General features: G+C 34.2%; 1 protein-coding gene across 10 annotated transcripts in view; it reads left to right on the top strand.

Moving 5' to 3' along the window:
- Positions 1-26,853, top strand: part of PTPN13 (protein tyrosine phosphatase non-receptor type 13) — a 206,338-nt gene that overhangs the window by 114,184 nt on the left and 65,301 nt on the right. For 6 of the 10 annotated variants that reach the window (XR_004230157.1, XM_031942073.1, XM_031942070.1 and 3 more), the window contains 10 exons: positions 3,150-3,224; positions 3,334-3,508; positions 6,565-6,718; positions 7,089-7,227; positions 8,064-8,216; positions 10,553-10,735; positions 14,446-14,608; positions 20,761-21,178; positions 21,363-21,460; positions 23,252-23,299. Coding sequence is in view for 9 of the 10 variants with exons in the window: in XM_031942073.1 (XP_031797933.1) it covers positions 3,150-3,224; positions 3,334-3,508; positions 6,565-6,718; positions 7,089-7,227; positions 8,064-8,216; positions 10,553-10,735; positions 14,446-14,608; positions 20,761-21,178; positions 21,363-21,460; positions 23,252-23,299 (1,606 nt within the window). In the remaining variant the exon portion in view is untranslated. The remainder of the gene's footprint in view (positions 1-3,149; positions 3,225-3,333; positions 3,509-6,564; positions 6,719-7,088; positions 7,228-8,063; positions 8,217-10,552; positions 10,736-14,445; positions 14,609-20,760; positions 21,179-21,362; positions 21,461-23,251; positions 23,300-26,853) is intronic. The other 4 variants (XM_031942068.1, XM_031942069.1, XM_031942074.1 and 1 more) reach the window with 2 other exon arrangements.

Here is a 26,853-nt window from a genome sequence, read left to right as displayed (position 1 = left end):
TTAAAGAAAACATTTATTATTTGCTTATGATATGTCAAGCACTCTTGGGATATAAACAAACAACAACAACAAAAAAAAAAAAAAAAACAAGTAAATCAGCCAAGTATTCACATGCCATAGCATGATTCTGAACTGTCTAAAAGTGGTTTGGTGATGTAGTTCTGGGCAAGATAAGGTTAAAGCTCATCTATCAGAGCCCAAGATCCCATATGAGTTCAGGTTCAGGTGGGAAGAGGCAAAGTGCCAGAGTGAGTACCATGTTGTTTTAAACTGATATAACTCAAAAAGGTCAGTGGCAAAAAACAAAAACAAAAAAAAAAAAAAAAACAACTCATATTTACCAGAATATTTATAGCATCACTTTTTTTGTAGAAGAATCAAAGTAGATATCCATCAGATGGGGAATGGCTAAACAAGTTGTGATAAATTTAAAGAAATTTTGCTTTCTTGTGACTAGAGCAGTGGAGATGGAAAGGATTTGGAAAGTGAATGTTGTAAAATGTAACATTCAATCTGCCCTCTCCCCCCCCCCACCCCCCCAGGGAAAATACAATTTACCTCCTTGCTGCTTTATAAAGGTAGAGGACTAGGTGCATGGAATATATTATGTTATCCAACAGGTACATGTTAATTTTGCTGAGTCTTTTTTCTTTTTATGTTTTGATATAAGAGCTTGTTTTGGGAGAGAGAAAAGAAGGGAAGTATAAATGGTATCAAAATATATTTTAAAACTTTATTTTACAGAAGAAATTAATAAATCATTAGTTTGTTGTGTAATTTTTGGTTTTGGTTTTGGTTATTTAATCAATATTATAGTGTTACATGCAACAAAACATGTACTTGTAGATAAAATAACCTAAGAAGTGGATCACGATGTTTACCCATGCTCATTCCTTTATGTTTTCCCTACCAGTGAAAGTAAGATAAAGAGGTATACTTTCTTGACTCTTTTTCAGGATAAACTCTGTTGATTATAATTACTTGATGTTCAGGTTCGTGAAAGTTTTTTTGTTCTTTCAATGGTCATTATTATAATCATTTTGTGTATTTTTCCTAGTTCTGCTTAATTTACTCTGTAAATTAAGATCATTTAAGTGTTCCCATGTTTCTCTATTCATTATAGTCATTTTTTATCTCATAGTAATAGTCCATAATTTTTTCTACCTCTTCTATAATTGGTAAACTTCAGTTTTGTTTCCTATTCCAGAATTTGACTATAATATTCCTAGGAGTTTTCATCTTGGGCTCTTTTTTAGGAAGTGATTGGTGGATTCTTTTCATTTCTATTTTACCCTCTGATTCTACAATATCAGCACAGCTTTCCTTGATAATTTCTTGAAAGATTTTTGTCTAAACTCTTTTTGATCATGACTTTCAAGTAGATCATCAATTTTTAAATTATCCCTTCTAGATCTATTTCCAGGTCACTTGTTTTTCCAACAAGATAGTTCACATTTTTTCTTATTTTTAAAATTTTTCTTTATTGTTTCTTGATTTCTCATAAAGTCATTACCTTCCATCTGCTTAATTCTAATTTTTAAGGAATTATTTTCCTCAGTGAGATTTTGTACCTTCTTTCCCATTTGCCAATTTTGCTTTTTAAGGTATTCTTCTCCTCATTACCCTTTTTATTTCCTTTGTACCACTCTTTCTTTCACTAAATTTTCCTCTATCTCTCTTAATTGACTTTCAAAATCCTTTTTGAGCTCTTTCATGACCTGAGCCCAATCCTTATTTTTTCTTGAAGGCTTTGGTTGTAGGAGCTTTAACTTTGTAATCTTCTGAGTGTGTTTTGATCTTTCTTGTCACCATAGTAATTTTAAAATCAGAAACTTTCTGTAATCTGCTCATTTTTTTAGCATGTTACTCAACTTCTAACTGTTTGTTAAAGGAGAGCTCTGGTTCTAGAGTAGAGGATGCACTGTTCCAAGCTTTAGGGATTTTGTGCAGCTGTTTTCAGAGATCTGACCACAAGCACTCTTTTCTGCCCTGGAACTTAAAGATGTTCCTCTCCTACTGTATCTGTAAGCTCTAGTGTGCTAAAACAACTGTCCTGCTTTGCTGGCACTGGGGTCAAGGCCAGGGCCAAGGCTGAGCTAGCCTGTGCTGGGATGTGTGTGGACTTCCACTCTGTTGCCACAAACCTTTTCTGTTGACCTTCCAAGTCGCTTCTCTTTGGTGTCTCTAGGCTAAGTGGTCTGGAAGCACCAGTAATGCTGCTGATTCAGGGATCTTTAGACCTGTTCCTCCTTTGCTGGCATAGGGCCAGAGCAGAGCTGCATTGACCCAGCCTGCACCAGATGCAGGCTGGACTCTCACCTTTTTGTCATATACATTTTCTGCTGACCTAAATTATCTTCAGCTGGAACATGTTATATATTCCATCTTTGGATGTTTAAAGTCATTATTTAAAGGAATTTGGAGCAGTTTCTGGGAGAGGTTGGGCAGGTTCCTGTCTTTACTATGCCATCTTGCCTCCAATTTTATACTTTGTTTTATACTCTAGAATAATCTAGCTTGTTGAAATTCACTTTAATTGAAGTTTTCATCTCTTAACTGTTTAATAAAGTTCATAAAATTTCTTTTTAGTGTATCCCTTAATAAAGTATTAGATTATACAGACATCTTTCCCTTTCTAAAAAATGAAATTGGAAGGTGGTAGAGAGATAAAATTTGGAATTAAAAATGAAAAAAAGATATTTCATTTGTAAATATTAGATTATTTGGACACTCAACATATTAAAAAGCTGGAAATATTTCTTCTATGTATCTCTAAGAGTGTTCATAAATTTTCATGGGGTTGCTTTGTGAGCAAAATTCAGAATTAGCTGTGATTAATTCCTTATGATTTGTTTCATGTACAACTTAAAAATTAGATGTAGAATGTAAGGAAAATAAATTTTCATCAAATTTTGATTTTATATTAAAAATATTTTTAAAGTAAGTTTCTTTGCTAGTGTCAGGAACCATTATGAGAAATGCTAATAGTATACATATTGGAAGACAGTGAACTTCACATGACAAACAATATGCTTGAGCATAAATTATCAATATTATTCCTATGCCCTTTGACAGAACATCATTTGTTGCTCTGTTGCTCACTGCTGAATAAATACTTGTTGACATGACTTGATCTATATGATTTACAGAATTTCTTTGGACCTGAATTTGTGAAGATGACAGTTGAACCATTTATATCTTTGGATCTGCCCCGATCTATCCTTGTAAGTAATAACAAATACAATTAATCCAAGAAAAAAACTTCAAAAGCCATATGACTATATAGTTCTGATATTGTTTTCCTTAAACAATGTTATGTTCTTCCAACTGCAGACCAAGAAAGGGAAGAATGAGGATACTCGGAGAAAAATAAACATCATGCTTCTGAGTGGACAGCGATTGGAGCTGACCTGTGATGTCAAAACTCTCTGTAGAGATGTATTTGATATGGTTGTGGCTCATATTGGTTTGGTGGAACATCACTTGTTTGCCTTAGCCAGCCTTAAAGGTACAAAAAAGTTTTGCAAGTTTTCGGGAGAGTGCAGAAAATATCTACATTTTCACATTGTCCACATTGGGAAATTTTGACAATGTTGGGTACTTATAACTACTGCCATGCCTTACCCATATTCCAATAGAAATAAGTTAAATATATAAGGACAATTTTACTTAAAATAGGGTTTTAATCTTTTACTTAAGGAATCTCATGACTTTTTCTCAGTCCCCATCTTTCTTCGACCTTTCTGTAGCTGTGGTCATTCTCGATCACACTTTTCTTAATATTCTCTCTTCTCTAGATTTTTGAGACACTTCTCTCTCTCTCTCTTGATTTTCCTGCCTTTTTAACTGTTCTTTATTAGTCTCCTTTGATGGATCTTTATCTAGGTCATTCCCATTAATCCTGGCTATCTCACAGGATTCTGATCTGGATTCTCTTTTTCCTCTATACTACTTTAATTGGTGATCTCATCAGTTCCCATGGATGTAATTATCCTCTCTGTGATCATGATTCTCAAATCTACTTAAACCATAGCTTATCGGCTAACTCCATCTCCACCTCCCTATTAGATATCTCCAAATAGATATCCTAAAGACATCTTAAACTCATTATGTCCAAATTTGACATCAGAAAAATGAATCATCCTGATTCTGGGCTTGATATTCTGTTTCAATACCTGACCAATAAACTCTAGTGGCTTCTTACCTCCAGGATAAAATACAGAATCTTCTGTTTGTTATTCAGAGCCCTTCATAAACTAACTCCCCCTCGTTGACCTTCCAGCCTTCATATTGCTTACACTCTTCCATTTACTCTTTGTTCCAGTGAAACTGGCCTTGCTTTTCTTCAAACAAGAGCTTCCTCTTGGTTTTTGACTTTTTTTCTGGCTTTCCCTCTCTCCTAGGAAACTCTGCTTCCTCATATCTCCACCTCCTGACTATCCTGGCTTCCTTTAAGACCCAGGTGAAATTCTACTTTCTACAGTCCTTATTTTTAGTTTTTTTCCCATTAAACTAAATTCCTGGACACAGGGACTCTCCCTTTCCTTTTTTTTCATCTTCTGGGTTTAGTGGAAAACCATGCACATAATAGGCACTTAAATGCTTATTGATTGACTGAGATTAAATTCCAAGAACCAAAAGCAAGTTTGTGCCTACAGGTAAGAGAGCAGAAATTAAGATTATGCATATGTTACGTTGCCAGGACCACATCATCGAGTTTACCTAGTCTTGTTAATATAGGGCAGAGAATGTTCGTATATGCTTTAAGTTGACTTCACTGATAAATGGTAGATATCCAGGAACACCTGAATTTACATCCTCTTTCTAACACTAGTTATATGACCAAGGGCCTCTCATTTAAATTTTCTGTCACAAAAGAATTCCTGGTCTGTATTAGGGAAGGGAGTTCCTACATGGGGAGTCCTCTATACCAACAAAATCAAAAAAATTTAGAGCCCCTCACATGTACCTAGGATTTTAAGGTTCATAAACTACTTTCCCCAAAATTTCTTGAAGGTATAAAGGAAGGTCAGTTGGAAATACATACAGGCAGAACAACTTCAATAATAAAAATTTTTGTAAACTGGAGGGAGAAATGAGTTCTGACGCTGCAGATTTACATATGTGTGTTTTATTTTGTACTCATGTGCTCTTTATTCAGAATAAGTTGGTAGTTTTAAAAACCAAATTACCATGTAGTAAGGAGCTGAAGAAATACCAGATTACATCCATTATAATTTTAATGATTTTATTGATATCTAATTCTTTAAATATTAGTGATCTCTTAATTTAAACAGAATATTATTAGAATTGTCCAAAACTCTCCTGAGCATTTTGGATCAATAGGTGTTTGCTGAATAATTGCTGAATTACAAGCTTTATTAAGCACCAACATCCTTTCAGACACAGGGCTGGAACTATGGGAAGTATGAAGATGAAAATTAATTTATCCCTTCCCTTCAGAGTCTAGAGCCAATTAGGAGAATAACAGCTTATTTGCAACCAAGTACATATAAGTTTATTTGGGAAGGGAGGAAGCTGTAACAATTGGGCTGACATGGGAGCATCAGGAGGAATATGAAGGAATAGATTGTTTTGAAACTTGTTAAAATATAAGAAGCCTGAGAGGCTGAGCATATTGGAGTTCAAGTAAAGTTTAGGGGACATGCTTGTAGAAAAACTTCAAGAGAAGAGGTGGAATGCCCAGAAGAATAATTTTCCTAGATCACAAGATGAACAAAGACTTACATGAATTAAGTATGGATAGGTATCCAGATTGTGGAGAATTTTAAGTACCAAGCCCTGTCTTTGGTACTTGATCTAAGAAGAAATAATAGCCACTGAGGTCAGACCTGTGCCTTAGGTTAATTTATTTAGCAGTTTTATTGAGGATGAATTGGAAAAAGGAAAAATTGGATTTATGAAGACCAAATAGGAAGGTATTACACTAGAGTGTTGACCTTGAGATTGTGACAGATTGTGGATATGTAAACTAACAAAAAGTGGAACTTGATTAAAAATCGGGAGAAAGGAAGCGAGGAGAACCAGATATATTCTTAATATTGTAAACATGAGGGACTAAGAGAATTATAGTTCCCTACACAGAAGTAGTCAAGTTTTAAAGATGAGTGAGCTGGGAAGTTGAGAAGGAGGGAAATTAATTTTATTTCGGATGTTTTCAATTGTAATACTTATATCCATGGGATACTGAATTATTAGTGATAATATGAATAAGAAGCAAATTGCTAAACTAGTTTCAGCTGGGAATGAAACCTCACATTGACTTTGTTGTTGAAAATAAAAAATTAAATGTATGGGACTACCTGCCATCTAGGGAAGAGGGTGGAGGGAAGGAGGGGAAAAGTTGAAAGAAGTTTTTGCAAGGGTCAGTATTAAAAAATTACCCATGCATATGTTTTGTATATAAAAAGCTTTAAAAAAAATATTCATAAAAAAAAAGAAAAGAAAAAGTTAAAATGGAAAAATTTTAAAGGAGTATTATGTCCTAATAAGATATTATCAAGTGTTAATATTTGATCTGGATGGTTTTCTCATCCTCTTTAGATAATGAGTATTTCTTTGTTGATCCTGATCTGAAACTAACTAAAGTAGCCCCAGAGGGATGGAAAGAAGAACCAAAGAAAAAGAACAAAACAACTGTAGATTTTATTTTATTTCTACGAATTAAATTTTTCCTAGATGATGTCAGTCTAATACAGTAAGTACATAGAAGATTTTTACTCTTTTTTTTAGCTTCCTAATTCTTTTAACTCGGTAACTTTCTTTTTTTTTTATTTTGAGTTCCAAATTTTCTCTCTCTCTTCTTCCCTTGCCTCTCCCTAAAATGGTAAGCAACTTGTTATGGGTTATATATGTGCAATCATGTAAAACATATTGTCATAGCAATTCTATAACTTTCTAATTCTTATTTTCTCAGATAACTTAGATCAAATTTCCAATATTATCTTTATAAGAATCAATTGTAAAGATTTCATTTTGTTGTATAAAATGTTTCACCAAATTGTTAGTTGACAAAATCATCCAAGGATTCTAGAATTAATAGCTAACATAAATTTCTCTTTTCTCAGACATGCTTTGACCTGTCACCAATATTATCTCCAACTGCGTAAAGATATCTTGGAGGAGAGGATGCACTGTGATGATGAAACTTCCTTACTATTAGCCTCCTTGGCCCTTCAAGCAGAGTATGGAGATTACCAACCAGAGGTAGGATTTTCTTTCTTCATGTATTAGCAGAGGCCATTTCTGTTTTACTTTTAGTCCTGCCTTGTATTATTGAATAATTATATAGCTTTCAAGCATTTGTCATTAATTATTGTACACAATAAATAGCAATATTGTGTGATGATCAACTATGATAGACTTGGTTCTTCTTAGCAATACAGTAATCTAAGATAATTCCAAAAGACCCGTGATGGAAAATATTATCTGTATCCAGACAAAGAACTATGGAGGCTGAATGCATTTCAAAACTTAATATTTTCACTTTTTAAAATTGGTTTTTTGCTTTTTTTTCTAGTGGTTTTTTCTCCTTTGTTCTAATTCTTCTTTCACCTTATAATTAATGTGGAGATATGTTTAACATGTTTATTCATGTATAATCTATATTTGATTGCTTGCTATCTTGGGAGGAGAGGGTGGGAAGAAGGGAGAAAAATTTGAAACTTATAATCTTATAAAAAATGAATGAGGGGGTGGGGGCAGCGAGACGTAGTAGATAGAGCACCAGCCCTGAAGTCAGGAGGACCTGAGTTCAAATTTGGCCTCAGACACTTAATACTTCTTAGCTATGTGACCCTGGGCAAGTCACTTAACCCCAATTGCCTCAGCAAAAAAAAGAAAAAAAATGAATGTTGAAAACTGTCTTTGCATGTAATTGGAAAAAACAAAATACTGTTTATCAAAAAAAAAGAATTTTTCAAAGTCTGTGACTTTTTGAAGTTTATGTTGTATTGGTTCAAGTAAGCAGCTCAAGGAAACAGCTTCTAATGTATTTTGGTAGTTGACATCAATGTGTTTCTCTGTCTCTTTTTCTTTGATAGGTTCATGGTGTGTCTTACTTTAGACTGGAACATTACTTGCCTGCTAGAGTGACAGAGCGATTAGATTTATCTTATGTGAAGGAAGAATTACCTAAATTGCACAGTACCTACATAGGGGCTTCTGAAAAAGAAACAGAAATGGAGTTTTTAAAAGTAAGTCAAACTATATTAGGCCCCAAGGTTCATGTAAATAGTAAGTTCTACGGGTCTCCATATTCATCCTACCACTGAAAAGATTTTACATTGAGTAAACAACACAAATAGTGTGTCAGTGAAAGTTTCTGTACTTGTAATAGGGAAGACTTGTACATGAAATATTTATTAGTTGTGTGACCATGGGCAAGTTATTAAGAAAACTAAAAGATCTATTCATTGTAAGAGTTTTGTCGTTGTCCTCTTCCAACCCTCCAAAAATAGAGGGGGAGAAAGCATTCCATGTTTTTATTTGAACTAGCTCCTCAGGACCCAAAAGTATTTCATCCTTCTCTTCAGTGCCTTTGGAGAGAATCAAGTTTCCCCATCCTGTGTAAATAGTTAAAGAGGTTTCATTTTACCTCTATCAAGATAATAGAGATATTGTAGTGGTTATTTGTTATAATTTATGACCATGGTGAATATATATTAAAACTGGTAATTGAGAAGCAGATTTCAATTAAATTAAGAAAGAATTCCCAATTTTTCAAGTCTAGTAATTTCTTGTGGGCTTCTCAGGAGAACCAAGGGACTTTAGGGTATTCTCCTTTCCTTTGCAAAATGCAATCTAGCTACCTACCTTGATGTCTTTCCAGACTCACCCTACTTGGTTCAGTTAACACCCCATCTCAGTCTTTATCCACCTAGCTAGCCCTCTATTATCTATGATTACCATCAACACTGATCAAAAGCTGGATACCAAGGGCATTTGAAATAAAGAATCTAGTGGTATTTTAAGCCACTTTATTTGGCTTAAAAACAAACAAACTAGAAGAATCATTGGCATTAATAATTAAGATATCATTGGTAAATTGACAAAGATTAATTTTAGTTTTGTTCTGAAGTTAGATTGTCAGTATCAAGGGGTCTATAAGTAAGTAAGAGGAGGAGATGATGTGGAGGCATTTAATACAGATAGCTTTTTCTGGGGTCTTGGTTGCCCTTGCAAAGAGAAATTATATGAAAGTTTGAGGGAATGGTAGGATCTTATGAAAGTTTTTTTTTTTTAAAGGATGAGAAAGACTTGGACATTTTTGTAGGCAGTACAGGAGGAACTATTTGATAGGGAGATTTAAATATTAGAAGCAAAGAAATGATCATAGGGGTAAAGTTTTGGAGAAATTATAAGAGGATAGTATGAAGGGTTTACATGGGAGGCCTTGCAGAGAAAAAGGTCCACCATCAGAGACTAGATTAAAGGAAGAGAGAATGGAAGCTTTTGAAAAAGTTCTGTGATAATTGGAGAAAAGGAGAAAAAGTGAGCTCATGATTAATGTCCTAGTTTTGTTTTGTTTTTTTCCTAATTTATGATGCCATAGCTGAGAGAGGGTTAGAGACTGGTAGTATTTTAACAAGAATAAAATTCCATAATTTAACAGTTATTGAGCCTAAGAAATAAAACTTTTGTAATAGCAAGATAAAGATTGTGATGATTCCTGTGAATAGGGAAAGTAATATTGAAGAGGTCAGTCATTAGATTAGATTGAAGGACTGGAAAGTAATAATGTTTGAGCCTCTGGTGTAGAGGAAAAGAAGAACTCCGCCACTGGATTCTTTACAAATTGAAAATGAATTACCTGGTACCAGATAGAATAATAGTTACTAAAGTCTGAATTGGTTGATAAATTTGTATAGACTGCAGGGGTTCTCAAACTACGGCCCACGGACCAGATGCAGCAGCTGAGAACGATTATCCCCCTTACCCAGGGCTATGAAGTTTCTTTATTTAAAGGCCCACAAAACAAAGTTTTTGTTTTTCTATAGTCTGGCCCTCCAACAGTCTGAGGGACAGTAAACTGGCCCCCTATTTAAAAACTTTGAGGACCCCTGGTATAGAGTCAACCATAAAACTATTTGTTGGGTAATGAAAACAGAGGTCACCTAAAGTAACAATGGAGAAAAAGAGGTATTCTTACTCCTCTTCTGGGACTTGTGAGTCAGGAGATAGCAGAGGTACAAAGAATGCTGAAAAATGTGATCATGGCGATAGTGTCATCTGGGAGTACTAGGTCTCTCTTAAGTCACACATGAGGAGGAAGTATAACTAAAAGAAAGTTGGTTAATTATGGAATTTAAGTCCTGATGGACTTAATAAAAAGAATAGGCATATCTTAAGTCCAACATGAAAAGGATAGAGTTGAAATCGATGGGGATGAGATGGGGAGATGGAAAGGTGAATTGTGATTTTATTTAATTAGCTCAATATCTTTACTAGATTGGAGTCTATTGTTCATGTTGTGGTTTTGTTTTTTCACTTTTTTTTTTATGCCTGTAGAATTAATTGCTTTTTTTTATAGGTCTGCCAAAGACTGACAGAGTATGGTGTTCATTTTCATCGAGTACACCCAGAAAAGAAGTCTCAAACTGGGATACTCCTTGGCATCTGTTCTAAAGGCGTCCTTGTGTTTGAGGTTCACAATGGAATCAGAACCTTGGTACTTCGCTTCCCATGGAGAGAAACCAGGAAAATTTCTTTTTCTGTATGTCTAGTTAACTTCCAGTTTTGTTTTGTTTTTTTGCCATGTTTATTGGAAACTTTTAGTGACATGTATTAATATAATTTATAGCATGGAGTACACATAGTCATTGTTAAATTAAGTGGAATTAGATACTTACTTTTGAGGTTGATAGTATGACCTCACAGGACTGTATTCATGCTTAATTTCTGATGCTGTTGGGATATTTTTTATCCTATGAAAATATTTTAAGAGATCAATCATAGAAATTCTTAATTATCAGTTAGATTGTTCAGTTAATTGACACTAACATTTGTAGCCCAGAATTAAAAGTTCTGTAATGTAATTGTCAGTTTAGTGTCAGTTTAGTGAAAGTGGGATAATTTAAAGACTAAAATCCTGCTTTTACAGTAGAATAGAAATAAATCTGGACAAAGATTAGAAATTTCGATTCTTTTTATTGCCAAAAGTAGGCCCAGTTATAGTTGAATAAAATTTGTGGATGGCAACGAGTCCTATCAGCAAATAGTCTTCCATTTTCTTATGGCCTCAGATTTTCATACTGGCTTTAGAGTGTAAGAACTTGTTGCAACTAATCATTTTGAGATCCACTGTGAAAGATTCAATTCATTCTATATACAGTGACTAGGTTTTTTGAGGGAGATCGCGGAAAGGAAGACAATTTCCTCTAAAAATCACAGAATCACCCTTCAAATGTTAATGATCTAAATCAGTGGTTCTCAAAGTCTGGTCCAGAGCATCCTGGGAATCTCTGAAATCCTTTCAGAGAGTCTACAAATTCATAATTAGTTTTTATTTTTAATGTGATCAATATTTATAACTATAAACCACATAAACAAAAACTCTTTGGACAGATCCTCAATCATTTTTAACAGGGTAAAGATATTGAGAACAAAAGTTTGAGGACCACTGATCTAAATGTTCCTACAATCAGTTATAGATGCTAATTCTCACTCAGGAATCCCTACCAGTTATTCACCTACAGCACATTACATATTATATTACCTACCTCCCAGGTTATTGTGAGTACCAAATGAAGTAACTTGTAAGGTTCTAAGGTGGATAGAGGAAAGAGCCAAGGGAAAGAAGGAATTAAATTAAGGAAGCTAAATTTGGAATGAAATTCCATCAAAAAGCCTATCAGGGCTGCTAGGAAACTCAACTCTAGGCATACTGGAGACTAGGTGCTGGAAAAAACAAATTTCTCTGCAACTTCCCACTATCCATTTTTTTCTGATTTATTAACTGGAAAAAAAATCATGAAAGAGGACCCACAGTTACACTAGATAGCCATCTGGGCAGCTGCCCTAGAGCTCCTGACTGGGAGCCATTGAGCTATTTTCTCCTACTGGGAGTGGGAACAAGGGCTAATGCCTGGAGCCCAGGCAGGGGCAGCCTGACCAGGCCATTTCCCACCATACTATATTCTTGGACTTGATGATTCCAGAGACATGATGTTGCAAGATGAAATCAATCAACTCATTTCCCACTCTGACTGCAGGACTCTATATACATAGTCTTCCTCCATCAGTATAATCTTTAAAATCCGTACTATTTTATGCCTTCTTTTGGCTCTTGAGGACTTAGCACAATGCCTGACTCTAATTCTATTGACTCATGAGCCCCCCAGTCAGCTTCCCTTGTCCTTCCTTGTGCCCCCTGCAAGTAAGTAAGCAAGCCCAAATTGAAGAAGCCCCCAAATAAGAGTCAAAACAAGAAATACCAGCTGATGTTTCTCTGGCCTTTTGAGGTAGTTAACGCTCGCTGAGCAGGTATTTGTGATGCAATTGCCTGCTTGGGGAAGTTTATCACATCAAAAGAAGAATGAAAATAGCTCCTAAAAAAAGTTAGCCCAGCTGCAACTTGAAGTAAAGGGGAGACCTGGATAGAAGAACATCTTAACTTGTCTTGATTTGCTCCTCCATTCAAGGAGCTGGACCTGGGCCCAGCACTAATTGAAGAGCCAATTGGGATGAAATCCAAGGAGAAAAAGGGAAAAGAAATAACAGATGGGAAGCCCATCCCTGAGTGACCTGGCTTCCATAATGAGGGCACTATTTACTCTGTGGGTTTCTGCAGGATACAATTGTGTGCCAAGACCAGAGGTGTTTGTTTGTACACCTGTCTAGGAAGGTGGTATTCAGCTTCAGTTTGATACTATGTCTAAAGATGACCCTAAGAATGTAATCCTAGGCTCTTCAGCACATGGCTGTCAGGCTGAGTAACTCTAGACTATTAGTGCAGCTTGTTGTGTGTAAGCTTAGGAAGAATCAGGTCTCCCAGGAGCTGCCAGAGAAGATATAGTTAGGTACTCAGAGGGCTTCAATTCAGTGAAGATTCAGCCCTGGAAGACAATCAGAATGATCCCATTCTGCTGGGATCTTGCATCTCCCAGGGTTCCAGCCTACAGTATCAATGTGGTTCTCTCAACCCGTGGTCCTCTCAACCCGTGGTCCTCTCAACCCATGTTCCTCACTCAGGAATCCCTACCAGTCACTCACCTGCAGCACATTATATATCTCTATCTCAAAGCAGCCCAGTCCTCAGGCTGGAAAAAAAAAAAAAAAAAAAAAACCTCAAGAGACCACACACCAGGTTGATTGTGGCATATTTTTAAACTTAAGATAAATTATAGAACACACAAAACAAAGTATCAGAACTTAATCCAAAGAGATAACAGCATTACTGCCCTTTATTGTTTTGTTATAGTAAATCTCTTGGTGATGATATTCTCTAGCAAAGACTTTGACTATTTCTCTCTTTTGTAATAAATTTCTCTTGTAAATTTTAAAAAATAAAATGTCCTGAAAAAGAAGGCAGAATATAAACTTGGGGCTGTCCTTTATCTGAACTTGCCAGAGTACATCCTGTTGCCTCACTCATTATCACTGCATCTTTTGGGTCTGCACTAACAGAGCCCTGCCTGTTTGCCTCTCCCCAGCTCTGTTCTCTGGCAGGAGCACTTTAATGTTGCCTGGATGGAACCACCACCCACCCCAATCCCAGTCAACAATAATGAATCAAGTTTTTGCCTAGACTTTCCTAAACAAGGCAACAATTTATTTTCTTTTCATTCCTTTTTCGGCAAATTTTATTCTTGGAGAAACTCCTATAGATTTTAGGACACTGATATCTCTTGATACCTGATTTAAATGGTTGTGTTTGAAAGTTATAGTCCAAAAAAAAAAAAAAGAAAGAAAGAAAGAAAAGTATAGTTAATTTCAATTTAATTTGTTGCTTTAAAAGATTCCTAATTTTGGATCATAGTTTATTGCATTAACTTTTAAGCAGTATTTTTAAAAACATGCATTCTTCAAAGAATGACTCATATTCATTCCTAGATAGTAGGACCCAAACTTCACCCCCTCCCCCAAAAGTGATAAATTTCACCATCCATAACTATTTACAATAATCAAAAAACAGCTCTAAATAATAAAATATAAGAAAGGCATCATGTCAAAAAGGTCTCTGCCTCATTTGGAAAGTCACTTGCTCCCTTTAATGATCAAAACAGTTTGAAGCTAGGGTTGCTGACCTATACCCAAAGGAAGCCTCTACCCTGGGAATTAATGAACATCAGAGACTCCTTTTTTCCTTCTTTCCCATTAAAATAGCCATGTTTTTATCTTTAAATGCCATGTTACATGATTATGAGATTAACATTCCTTTGAAATATCAAAATATCCTTATGATTATTCTGTTTAATATTGTAGAAAAAGAAAATTACCCTGCAGAATACATCAGATGAAATAAAGCATACGTTCCAGACCAATAACAGTAAAGTTTGTCAATACCTCCTACATCTCTGTTCTTCTCAACACAAATTTCAGCTGCAGATGAGAACAAGACAAAGTAATCAAGATGCCCTAGATATTGGTAAGATCTAGAAGATTTTAAAAGATGATAGTATCTATGCATGTATTTCTTTTAGGAGGAAGGTTTTTTTTTTTTTTTTTCAAATGACCATGCTAGAAGTAGAAATATACTATATTTCTACATAGAATATGTATATTCTATATACATAGATATACATAGAATCTTAACCTAGTCAAGTTTATAAGATGAATCATAAGTGAAGCTGAGAATTTAACTTTTATAGTCTTGTGTCCTGTTGTATTTTTCTAGCCTTTAATAAAGGATCATATCCCATATCCATCAAAAAGAATTTGTCTAGGAGAGGGGGAATAATGTCTGTGATGTGTTTCTTGTGTAGTGTCATTATCATTCATAGTGTGCATGAGAGAGAGCGCACTAATTTCAAGGAATCTTAGTGTAGTTAAAGACTAAAATACTTAGAATTGTATATACATATATATATATATGAAGACAGTACACAATTGAGACCTAAACTGTATAGTCTTATACTATAAAACTTGTAAAAATAAGAAGAGAAAGGAAATCATTCAGTTTTAAAATTAAGTCAAGAGAACCTTTGTGAAGGAATTAGGACTAGAACTGAACTTTGTTGAATGGGTAGGATTTGGGTATGTTTCAAGATAAAAGAAATGTTCCAGGTGAGGGGACCATAAGCAAGGTCCAAATATTAGGAATGGAAGTAGTATGTTGATAGGACAGAATTTAATATGCCATATCAATTTTGTAGGTAGACATTAAGTGATCTATACTGAAAGCCCTTTAATTTTATGAGTTACTGTTTCAGACTGAGATGACATGAGATGCATGTACTTCAGTGCAATGATTAAAATACCTGTTCTAGTTCCCAGAACTAGATAGTGATCCAGGAAAGTGGAAAGAGCAAAAAAGAAACAAAGGAAAGAAGGGAAGGAAAAAAAGAAAATGGAAATTACTCCAATAATCTGAATGTTGTTTCAGTATTTTAAAAAAGTAATTGTTCAGAAATAGAAATAATGACACAAATTTCAAGGTTTATAAAGCCCTTTCAAACAACAGCTTTATGAAGCAAATACTACAGATATTATGATTTCTGTCTTAAAGATAAGGAAATAGCAATTAAGTCTCTTTTTTTTTTATTGCCTTCTACAGAAGTAAAACTAAGCCAACAACAGCAAAATAAAAAGTTCCTATATGCTAGAGTATGTTCTCAAATGAAACATTATGAAGTTGGGATTATTTTGAATCAATCAAATCAAAGGCCCTAAAAGGGTAATCATAAACCTCTTCTCCTTCACAATTTCCAAAGTAAAAATTTTGCCTTCAGAATCATAGGAATTAATAGTAACCAAATTAGAAATGTGTGCATTTCTGCTTTTTCTTCCCACATTCTATGTGTACTATAATTATTCTGTTATGTATTTGTCAAAACATAATGAAATACAGTTTTCTATTTATCTGTTTTCTTGGTTGGTTAAATATCCTATTGTAAATAATCCAAAATAAAATCCTTAAGGATAAGACATAATTTATAACAAAGTCTTTGAAGGGGGGTGGGTGGTCAATGGAGTCATCTCATCTCCTACAAACTTGTTATACACACAAAGAATCAAAGTAATTGTTGTCTTATGTAGACAAAGTTCTAAAAGTTCCTTAAAAATAGAACTATGACTATCAGAACAGGTATTAGTATCAACTTCATGAGACTGATGGGATAGTAAATTTTTATTGCTTGTTTATAAGTAGTAAAAATTCTGTTTTAAATGGAATACTGTCCATTTTGTTTTATGAAATTTTGAAATCTGAAAAAAAAATCATACCATATTTATTCGTTTGTTACTCTATTATCTTATGTTTTATTTGCTATTTATTGTTTTCCTTCTTCATTCTTTCCCCAAATTGAGCCCTTCCTTTTGGCAAAGAAAACTTTATACCAAAAACAACCAATCCAAGATTTTTGTCTAACAATGTATGCTGTGTTCTGTCCCTGTAATCTGCCTTTTAAAAGAAAGCTCTATTCATTGCCTGGTCTCTACTTTCTAACACTTTTCAAAGCAAATCATGAAAAAAATGTATGCGTTCTTCCATGCGCATGTGTACAAACACACCGAAGTTTTTTTTAACCTTCTCTGAAAAATAATTGTTGCTTTGAATCAGTTTGATAATGTTAAAGAAGGTATTCTCCTTTCTTCCGACTCATGATAAAGATGGGCTTTTTTAAAGATAAAATGTAGTATCCTAAGCAGATTTGACCCTCTTTGCCTCAGTTTACTCTGTGTCTGACTTTTTTTTCAGGTTTGAGAAACGTATTAGTTTTTAAAGTCTTCTTGATAACTAGGGCACTGGACCTTAGTGGCAGTTCTGTTCTCATATTCCCTGTTCTCTCTGATCCAAGGCAAGTCATATAAACATGGTTGAGTACTAGTTCTGTGTGGTAGAAATGATGATATGACTATATATAGTACCAAAATCAAAGTCCTGCTGTAAGGATTATTGAGGTAATGTGCATATTACAAGTATGAAGTTTAGTTTAGCAGATCCTCTGGTAGTAGGCTACATTATTGGTAAAATTTTTAAAAATCATATAATTTCTTCTGGTCAATATTATAAGCTAAAAATTATTCCAGAATTTGAATTGTCTCCTTTGAATTGAATTACTCAGACAAAAGAAAATATTGAATATAAAATTTCAAAGTCAGCAAGGGAAGTTATTTTTACTTTTTGGCTACATGTATACAAAAAGTTTGAAAGTTGTTAAGTAGACGAGTTGACTTTGAATGGAAATCTCTGACTCAGTGACATTATATATTGGCCTTAGAAATAGTAGTTTCTAATCTTAATCATGCAACTCATTGGTCTTATGACCATAGGCAAAGTGACTTAACTTTAGTTTTCTGTAAAGTTAATATCATCTTCCTCAACTTCCTCTCAAGATTGTGAGGATCACCTAGTGAATAAGAATGTGATTTGTCCATTTAAAATGCTTAGTGAAGATTGGATTGAGAGTCAAAGCACTAAGTCATTTTCTTTTCCTTTATCAGTTACTTAATGTGTTTATGTTAGCTCATCACCAGAATTCATAGTGACATTCCTAACAAAATGTGTACAGGCACAGTAATTCTAATTCTTCTGACAATGTATTTGAAGATTAGAATAAGGAATGTAAATATTATTAAAAAGAAATCTAATATTTAAAATTTTGAATAAAGAATAATGTAAAATCCATGTAGTCCTCAGGCTATTATTTAGAAGACTTCTTCAATTGCTTAAAAAAAAAAAAAGGCATAAAGTTTAAATGTTAATAAACAGATTGGTCCAAAAGAAAAAAAATGTTTCTTTATATAAAAGGGCAAGTCACCTGATCTCCTTCACAGGTGTCCTCATTTGTAAAATGAGAAGGTTAGACTAGGGGTGTAATTCTAGTGCCTTTCAGGTCTAATCTACCATCATGTAACCCTCTTATTCTGCAAAGTTTGATTGTGCAGAAGTCCAGAAGTCAAATTCCAAGGACATGGTGATTCTTGCAAGTAGGTCAAATAGATTTTTCTGAAGAGTAGATAAATCTGTTTCTGGACTTTATTAGTCAATAGTAAATTTTAATTACTTTGATGTGTTCTGATTTATTTTTAAAGAGATGCTTATTTTCAGATAATTGTTAGAATTCCAGAGATTTACTGTGGTAGAGAGAACACAGGATTTGGGTTCAGATCTTGGTTTTGCCACATCTAATCTTATTCAAGTCAATTAATCTTATCTTCAAGAAATATTACTAAGATATAATTGATTGACTTTAGCAACAGATTGGTTATGAGAGGTAATAAAAGATCTGGGGTGACATCTAGGTTGTGAATCTGAGTAACTGGGAGGAGGATTGAGCTCTCCTCTGTAATAGAGAAGATAAGAGGGAACTTAGGTTTAGGAGGAAAGATAAGAAGTTCATTTTTGACATGTTGAGATCAAGTTTTCTACTGAATATCAAGTCTGAGAAGTATGAGAGGCCATTAGAGATGTGAGATTGGAGGCAGCAAAGAGTTTGAGGTAAAATAGATAGATTTGAGAATCATCAACAAAGAGATGGTAATTAAATCCTTTGGAGCTGATTAAATAACCTAGTGAACTGGTATAGAGGAAGAAGGGTAGAGGGGCTATCACAAAACTCTAAGAGACACCAGCCATTAGTCAGCACAATCTGCGGTTCTATAGACAATAGCTACAAGGTGATTTAAGTAGCTTTGAGCCTCGAAGGAAAATAGGTTACTGAGTGATGGAGCAAGAGGGAGAAACTGGAAGTGGCAGTGGGGAGCAATGAGTATTCCATATTCCCTACCTTGAACACTCAGATGAGGGGAATGAATAAAGGTAAGGCCACTACTGGAAAATGTGCCCAGAGGGGCAAGCTGAATTTCAGTAAAAGCTACTAGGTAGAAGGAATGGGAGAGAAAAAAGAGCAGGAAAGATTGTTGTCTGTGAAAAAGGTCATTCTAGAGGACACAGTGGCCTTAAGGACTAGGTGGAGGCAAGAATAACCTTTATCCTATGATTATGTTGAACTAAATAAGAACTCAAACTTGAGACAATTATCTGAAACTATGTGTGTACAGATTATCAGGAAAGATGGTATATAATAAGAGTAATTTATTTCAAAGACACTGTCAATGATTACTAATCACAGAAATAAAATTGTAAACTCAAAAGGTTTTCTTTTTTCCCAAAAATGTTACTAAATGAATGCCAACTCATTTTTATATTTTCTGTTCCTTAGCCTCTAATTTGGAAAGTAGGAAAAAAATCTGCCTTGTAAAACAAATTTTGAATTTTTAAAGGTATTATTTGGTGGCTATGTTATTTTACTTTTATGATTTTGATGGGAACAGGAAGGGTCTATCCATGCATAATAAATAATATACATCTTGCTTTCTTTTAGCTGGTGGAAATTGAAAAGCCTTCATCACTAACTTTCAGGCTTCCAATGTAACTTCCAGCCTTTACTGCTGATCCACAAGATGAGGTTTTAGGGAAATATAATGTCTTGATGTCAAAATGGGCTCCAAAATACTATCTAATTTAGCAGATGTGGTGTACTACTTCCTACCTCATGCTGAACCCACATGAAGTTTGAGAGGGAGAGAAAAGCCACTAATCTTTCTCCTGACGTTTTTCTTGCCTCTGAATAGAAGTGAAGGTCATTAATGCGTCAGAAGACAAAATCTGCTGTTCCTTTTTATTGTTTGTTCTTGATTTAATGAGATTATTGATTACCCTTAATGATCCCAAATTTTAAGAGCAGTGACATTTGTTCATCTTCATTCTAAGAGCAGTATTTATCAGGCTAGGGAATACTTCAAAAGAATCTTAGAAGTTTCTCTAAACTCCACATTTTAGAGACATTTGATTAATGTGCTGAAAGCTTAGTTATACCAGTATTTCCATATCATATGGATAAATAAAAACACTGAGATACTGTTTGATTTAATTTAGCTGGAAGTGCCCCATCTAAATCCAGCCCTGAAGTCATCAGTATAACAGGAGCTATTAGCTTTAAAAAAAAAAAAAAAAAAAATGTAGATTGTAAGAAATACAAGCTTGGGCTTCTGTTGTTTAAGAAGACATTGAAGGGGTGTGTGTGTGTGTGTGTGTGTGTGTGTGTGTGTGTAGAAACATACCTCAAAACTTTTGTCCATGTACATATGTTGCCATTGTATCTTCTTCCAGATTTATTGTCTCCCTAACTTACTTTGAAAGATAACATAATAGAAATTTTAACATAGCATGATAAAAAATTTAGAAACTTTTTAGCTATGTCAAGATAATAGGAAAATAGCGTGATATAAAATTTAGGAAGTTTTTAGCTATTCTCAGCCATCTGAAATTAAGAAAGTACTCCATTTTGGGGAGATGTCTGAGCTGAGGGATGATAATTCTGGTAGCTACTAGGACTGAGAGATGTTCAGTGAGGAGATGTAGGTGAGTTAAATGAAATGGTTGAGATGTAGTTAAAGCCAAGACATTCAGCCCACATGGCTAAAATCTTTTCTTCCTTGAATGTGTCCTTAGGCTGGCAACCAAAAAGTTACTATTATCTGCATGTTTCCATTTACTCTATCACAGTTGTAGTATCTTCAAATGAAAGTTATTTTAGCAATGCAGTCTGGTAAAGCCATGCTATTTCCTTGTAGAGAGAGCTTCGTTTAGGAGCCTGAACTTCCAAGGAGAGTCTGTTAGAGGATATACTATGGGGCGTGCAATCAGCACTGGCAGCCTGGCCAGCAGCACCCTGAACAAACTGGCTGTTCGGCCTTTGTCCGTTCAAGCTGAGATTCTGAAGAGACTATCCTGCTCGGAGTTGTCCCTGTACCAGCCACTGCAAGGCAGTTCAAAAGAAAGGAGTGAAAAAACATCATGGGAGGAAAGGCCCAGCGGGATGAGTAAATCTTACCATGATCTCAGTCAGGTCTCTCTCTACCCTCATCAAAAAAGTATTATTGACAACGTTGACTCCCCATCACAAACCAATTCGGAGCTGGTGGGAAAACCATCTCACCAGATGGCGCGACCTGAAACAGAATGTGTGACAGGATTCACAAAACTCAATAAGTAAGAATCATTGTTAAGTTACCCAACCTCATTTTTCTGAATTTCATATATACAAATATATGTGAATATATACACATTATATGTATATACACATTTTTGTTTGTTATTTTTGACATTTTTTTTATTTTTGCCAATTTTTTAATTGATTCTTCCTCCTCCTACCTTCCTTCCCCTACCACTTTAGTTCAAAGTCTGTTGCAAGTTTAAATAGAAGCCCTGAAAGGAGAAAACATGAATCAGACTCATCATCGGTTGAAGACACTGGTCACGCATATGTTGTAGGTCAGCATAATCAAGCTTACCTTTTTTCCCCCATGTAAAAACTGTTAAAAGTAAAGAAGCTAATGTTGCTTACCTAGTTATTATTTGTGCTGATTTGTGTCACTGTTGCCAATGATCTTTGCTTTTAATCAAAATGTTTTCATAAATTGAAATGCCCTTGCTGATTAAAATACATCAAATCTGTGCTGTAACCTAACATGAAAATGAATTGCTTAATTGCTTCTTGACACAAATATTTGCTTCCCCTTTTCTTGAGTCTGTTATCATCAAGCTCACTAGCAGAGAATTCAGACACTTTTCTTCTGGTCTCTCTCTGGTATACTACCTTTAACCTTTGGATTTTCTTCTGTTGCCTTTGGTGCTTGTGATAAACTATATTGATTGCCGCATGCTTTGAAAAAGGTTTATTTCAGATACTTTCAATCTGACATGAGATAAATTATCTCCAATGAATTCTTAAATAATTTTAATGATATTTATAGCTTGTTTTAGATAGTTATTGATACAAATTCTCAATTATTAGTTTTCATCAAAAAACTTTCTAGCTAAGCTATGGCGTATTTATTGAGTCTTCAGTTTACTAAGCATATTAAGTTTTATCTTTTTATATATATTTGGTTTATCATTAGGAAACAATTCACATATTTGAAAAAAGTCAAATTATTATTTTATCTGTAATTTCAAACAAATATTCTTACTTTCTGAAACAAAGCTATTTATTTTTCTTGTTGCTTCAAGTAAGAAAAACATACAGAGGCAAGTCTCTTAGCCATTGAATAAATGGTAATTAAAAGGTTTATTACCCAGAAAGAACATGTAAGACAGAAGAAAAGCAAAGAGCTCTTCATTCCATTTCTTTTCCTTCCAATTCTTGCTTTTTGCCTCTGCCATCTCTTCACTGAGAATGTATATGAAGGGTTTTGCAAACTTCAGAGCATTATATAAATATGAGCTGTTACCATCAATATAATTATTATTCCCCTTCCTACCTCGTCTTCCTCCCTTCTTACCTCCTCCTCCACCCCCCCAAAAAAGAAACCATTAATCCAATTTTTATAGATTTAGACTTTATATTTTGCAACCTTCTAGAATTGTTCTTTTTTTTTTTTAATTGGAACATTTAAAAGAAAATTTTTCATATGTAATATATGGGACAATTGTGTGACATGAGTGTTAGGCCTGGAGTTAAAGAAGACTCCTCTTCCTGAATTCAAATCTGGTCTCAGGCATTTGCTAACTGTGATGCTTGGGCAACTCATTAATCCTGTTTGCCTTAGTTCCTTATCTATAAAGTTAGCTAAAAAAGGAAATGGCAAACCACTTCAGTATCTCTACCAAGAAAATCTCAAATCAGGTCGCAAAGAGTCTGAAATGACTGAACAACAACAACAAAAAATGTAGTGCATCTTATTTTTCAAAAATAAATCTGAAGATTATGTATGAATCTAGGGAACCTATATAGGATAAAAGAAAATTAACACATGAAAAAAGATCCTTTTGCATGTATTCTCATTTGTTTTTGTTCACATTGTATGACTTTTTAAAATTTTAATATAATTTTCATGATTTAACATCTATCTCAAAAACACGAATTCTGATTAAATATTTTCTTCAAAATGGCCTTAATGAGTAAATAAAGTAAAAGTTCAGTATGTAAATATAACCACTTTGAGGAGGTTTTTAGTAAATTTTTAATTCATTTATAAGCTTAATTATTTTATACATTAAAACTGAGAAAATGGTAGATTTTTGATCTTTTGACTAATGTCTAATCATTGATTTATATCATAGGAATTAGCTCTGGAAATGGATTATCCCAAGCATCCTTGAAAGAAAATGGTGGGTTTGCCAAAATTATTGCTACCTATTGCTATCTTTTTTTTTGTCTCATAATCTATCAACCATTTTCTTCAATTAATGGTTGAACATTATTTTATTAATGTATATATTTAAAATACACAGCCAAGCATGCATATTATTGCCATGACCAAAGTCATTTTCCAATACCATCATTAATACAAAATAGCCAGTTTCTTCTATAAAATCACCATATTTATGAAAGTCAGTTCAACATATATATAACGTATCAATTGTGTGCAAAGTCCTTTGCTAGAGTCCAAATATTTTTAAAAGATGCTAACAGTGGCTGCCATAAAGTTTCCCATCTAATAACTTCTTTAAGCCCTCTAAAGTTTACCTTAACATCATGTTAAGCAGATTATGTAAGTAATAATTATTAAATTAGCTTCCCTGAGACATTTTCCATTTATGGCAAAATGGAAAGCACACTGTCTCTAGAGTCAGAGGACCTGAGTTCAAATTCCACCTCTGACGATTATTATCTGTGTGACCTTGATGGCCTTAGTTTCCTTATCTGTAAAATGGAGGTTGGACTAGGTGGTCTCTGAAATTCTCTTCTAGCTCTAAGCCCAAGAAAAGATGCTTCTATCATCAGTATAAATAGTAACCCTTTATTTAAAATCAATTTATTGAAGAGGATGCTTTGCAAAAATAAAGTACATAGTAAGTGTTGGATATGAACACTTTCTATCAAAAGTTGTTAATTTATGGTGCATGAACTTGATTTTTTTAATATATTTTGATAATTATTGCAACATAATTAATTTCCTTTATGATCCTATATAATCCTTTACATATTTAAAAACATGGTTATGAAAAAAAGCCATAGTCCTCACCAGAGTTCTAAAGAATTCCATGACATAAAAAGTTATATAGCATAGTATATAATATTATAATATTGGGAGATATGAAAATAAAAAACCTCAAGTAAAATGTTTTCAAAATATTATTTCAATTACTTTTCCCAAACCAGAGTTCTTCATTTTTTAATTTATTTTTAAAAAACTGAATTATTTGTCCACCATTGAAGTTTTAATGATAGCTTGTATTTTCAGGTAAAAAAGGACATTTTGAGTGTTGACTATTCCGTCCTTACATTTTAGATTAGATTAATCTTGCAACATTAAAATATCAACAAGTAGTTCTTTATCTTAGACTATTTAAATTGTCCATTATCAATATACTTTTAATATTATTGATATGTACCAAAATTAATTTCATTGAATTTTTCTATTATCACATATTTCTTTTAATTTTATCCTTTTCATCCCCAGAATCAAACAGTGCATAATTTAGTGCACTAGAGAGCATAATAGATAACTGACTGGACTTGAAGTCAGAAAGAATTATAGGATCTCAAAGTACAAAGGGACCTGAAAATCCTGTAGTCTAACTCACTGCTTCAGTGAATCCAGTCCTTCTGCAATATCCCCAAAGGATATTGAGTCCTCTAAAGTCTCCAATTAGGGAGAATCTCCTTTCCTCCTAAGACAGTCCAGTCTGTTTTTAGTTAGTTCTGATAGTTAGAAATATTTTTTTTACAGAAAGGAAATTGGAAGTGACCTCAGAAGCCAGCTTTTTCAACCCTTACATGAAAGGCAGCCTGAGCAAGATTGTACAGTGTGTGCTTGAAGATCTCCAAGGAGGAAAGACCTAGGCTGCTTCATTTGGGGACAGCTCTGTTTATTAGGACATCAAGCTTAAAATGGCTTGCTTCAGAGTTCCACCTCTTGCTCTTGGGTCCAAAGCCACAGTCCTCCCATGGACTTTATCTCACCAAGTCTCTGATAACTGTGAGATCAGACCTTCTTATATTCAAACTTCTGGTTCTAATTGGTTGTTGCTCAAGCTTTTGGACCTCCATATCTTTGTGTTTTAGTCCGTGGATTCTTTAGTCCACTGGTTCTTTCCTTAGATTTTTTTCCTCGTGAATTTTTGGGTGTCTCAGCAATTGTTCTTTTTCCTTATTTGCGGCTATTCCCTAAAGTATCTAACTTGGGGAACACTTTCAGCAATCTTCTCTCTCTAATAATCTTTAAAAATTAAAGCCTTTTTGATTAAATTTGCAAGATATATGGCAAAGACACAGCCTTTTTAGGTTTTGTTCATCTTCATCCAGGAATCTGGCACTCTCACATTTTAAGTGGTGGTCTAAAAATCCAATTTCCATTCTCAGATATCACCTTTTTAGCTGATGGTTCTCTTCCCAATTAGAATTTTTCTCTTTACATTCCTCTTCTTTAGGAAGCAATGGGGGAAAAAAATGGATTTTCTTTGCACACCTAAGAACTATATAACACTAAAGCTTAACCTGTCTTACCCTTGATATTTTCATCAGCAAAATAGGGGTATTAATATTAACTGAGATGCCTAAATGAGATAAAGTATATAAATCACATTGTAAACCCTTGAAGTAAACACACACACACACACACACACACACACACACACACACCATTATTACTATAAACCAGAGTAGGAAATGACAAGGGAAGAAAGTAAGCATTTATATAGTTCTTTCCATATGTCAAGCATAGTACTAAATGCTTTTTTTTTACAAATATTTCAAATGATCCTCACAATAATCCTTTGAGATAGTAAACTGAGGCAAACATAAATTGAAGTGACTTGTCCAAGTCATCTGATCATTAAGTGTCTGGGATTGGATTTGAACTCAGGTCTTCCTTACTCTTGATCTAGTAGTGGTCTATCTACTGTGCCATCATCTGGTAAGGCATTGTGGAACTACAAGAAGATTTTCCTTCAGTCTTAGAAGCAAGATAGATCCCATGAATCCATTTGAATAGATTGCATAATCAAGATAAAGAGTAAGGAATTATGTGAAGAGAGGTTTGGGGGAAAAAGATCAGATGAGGGTAAAAGAGTGTGACATAGTGATAAATGTCTTCTCTTCCTCCATTTTTCTTCCTCCTTACCTCTTTCCATCCCAACTGTCAAAACTCATTTACTAGGTCTCAGCTGAGTGTTAATCTGATTTAAATGATTTATAATCAAATGCAAAGGACTGATTTCCTTTAGGAAGTGTGTGCTTGCCCAAAGAGAAAGTTCTTAATCCAAATGAATCTTGAGCTTATGGAAAATATTTTGAGAATGATTATTTAACAGCTAGCTTTTACTATTTCCCTTCTTCAGTTTCTTGTTCCCACATATGGTAAACCATCCCACATTGGAAAAACATATATAGAATATGATGTATGCAGTTCAGTCCATCACCCTTCTCATCTTTGCACATCTCTATACTTTGGAGACATAGGTTCTTTTAAAATCATTACTGATGAATTGAAAAGTTACCCATAGTCTGATCTTAATCTATCTTTTATACCAGTTCATTTATTAAGCAATAGGCACTCTGCTAGACAATGGGGATATAGAAATATTAATAAAATTGTCCCTACTGTTAAGAAATGTACATGGAGGGGAGGGGATGACAATGTATACTCTTAATACCTAAAGAGAATCAATTAGTCCTGAAGGATTCTAGGGATTTCAAGAGATGGAGGTAAAAGTAAAAA

The sequence above is a fragment of the Sarcophilus harrisii genome, chromosome 6 (genome assembly GCF_902635505.1).
Source record: "Sarcophilus harrisii chromosome 6, mSarHar1.11, whole genome shotgun sequence".
Lineage (NCBI taxonomy): Eukaryota > Metazoa > Chordata > Mammalia > Dasyuromorphia > Dasyuridae > Sarcophilus > Sarcophilus harrisii.
The sequence above is the reverse complement of the archived record's forward strand: the minus strand, read 5'-3'. Positions and strand labels throughout refer to the sequence as shown.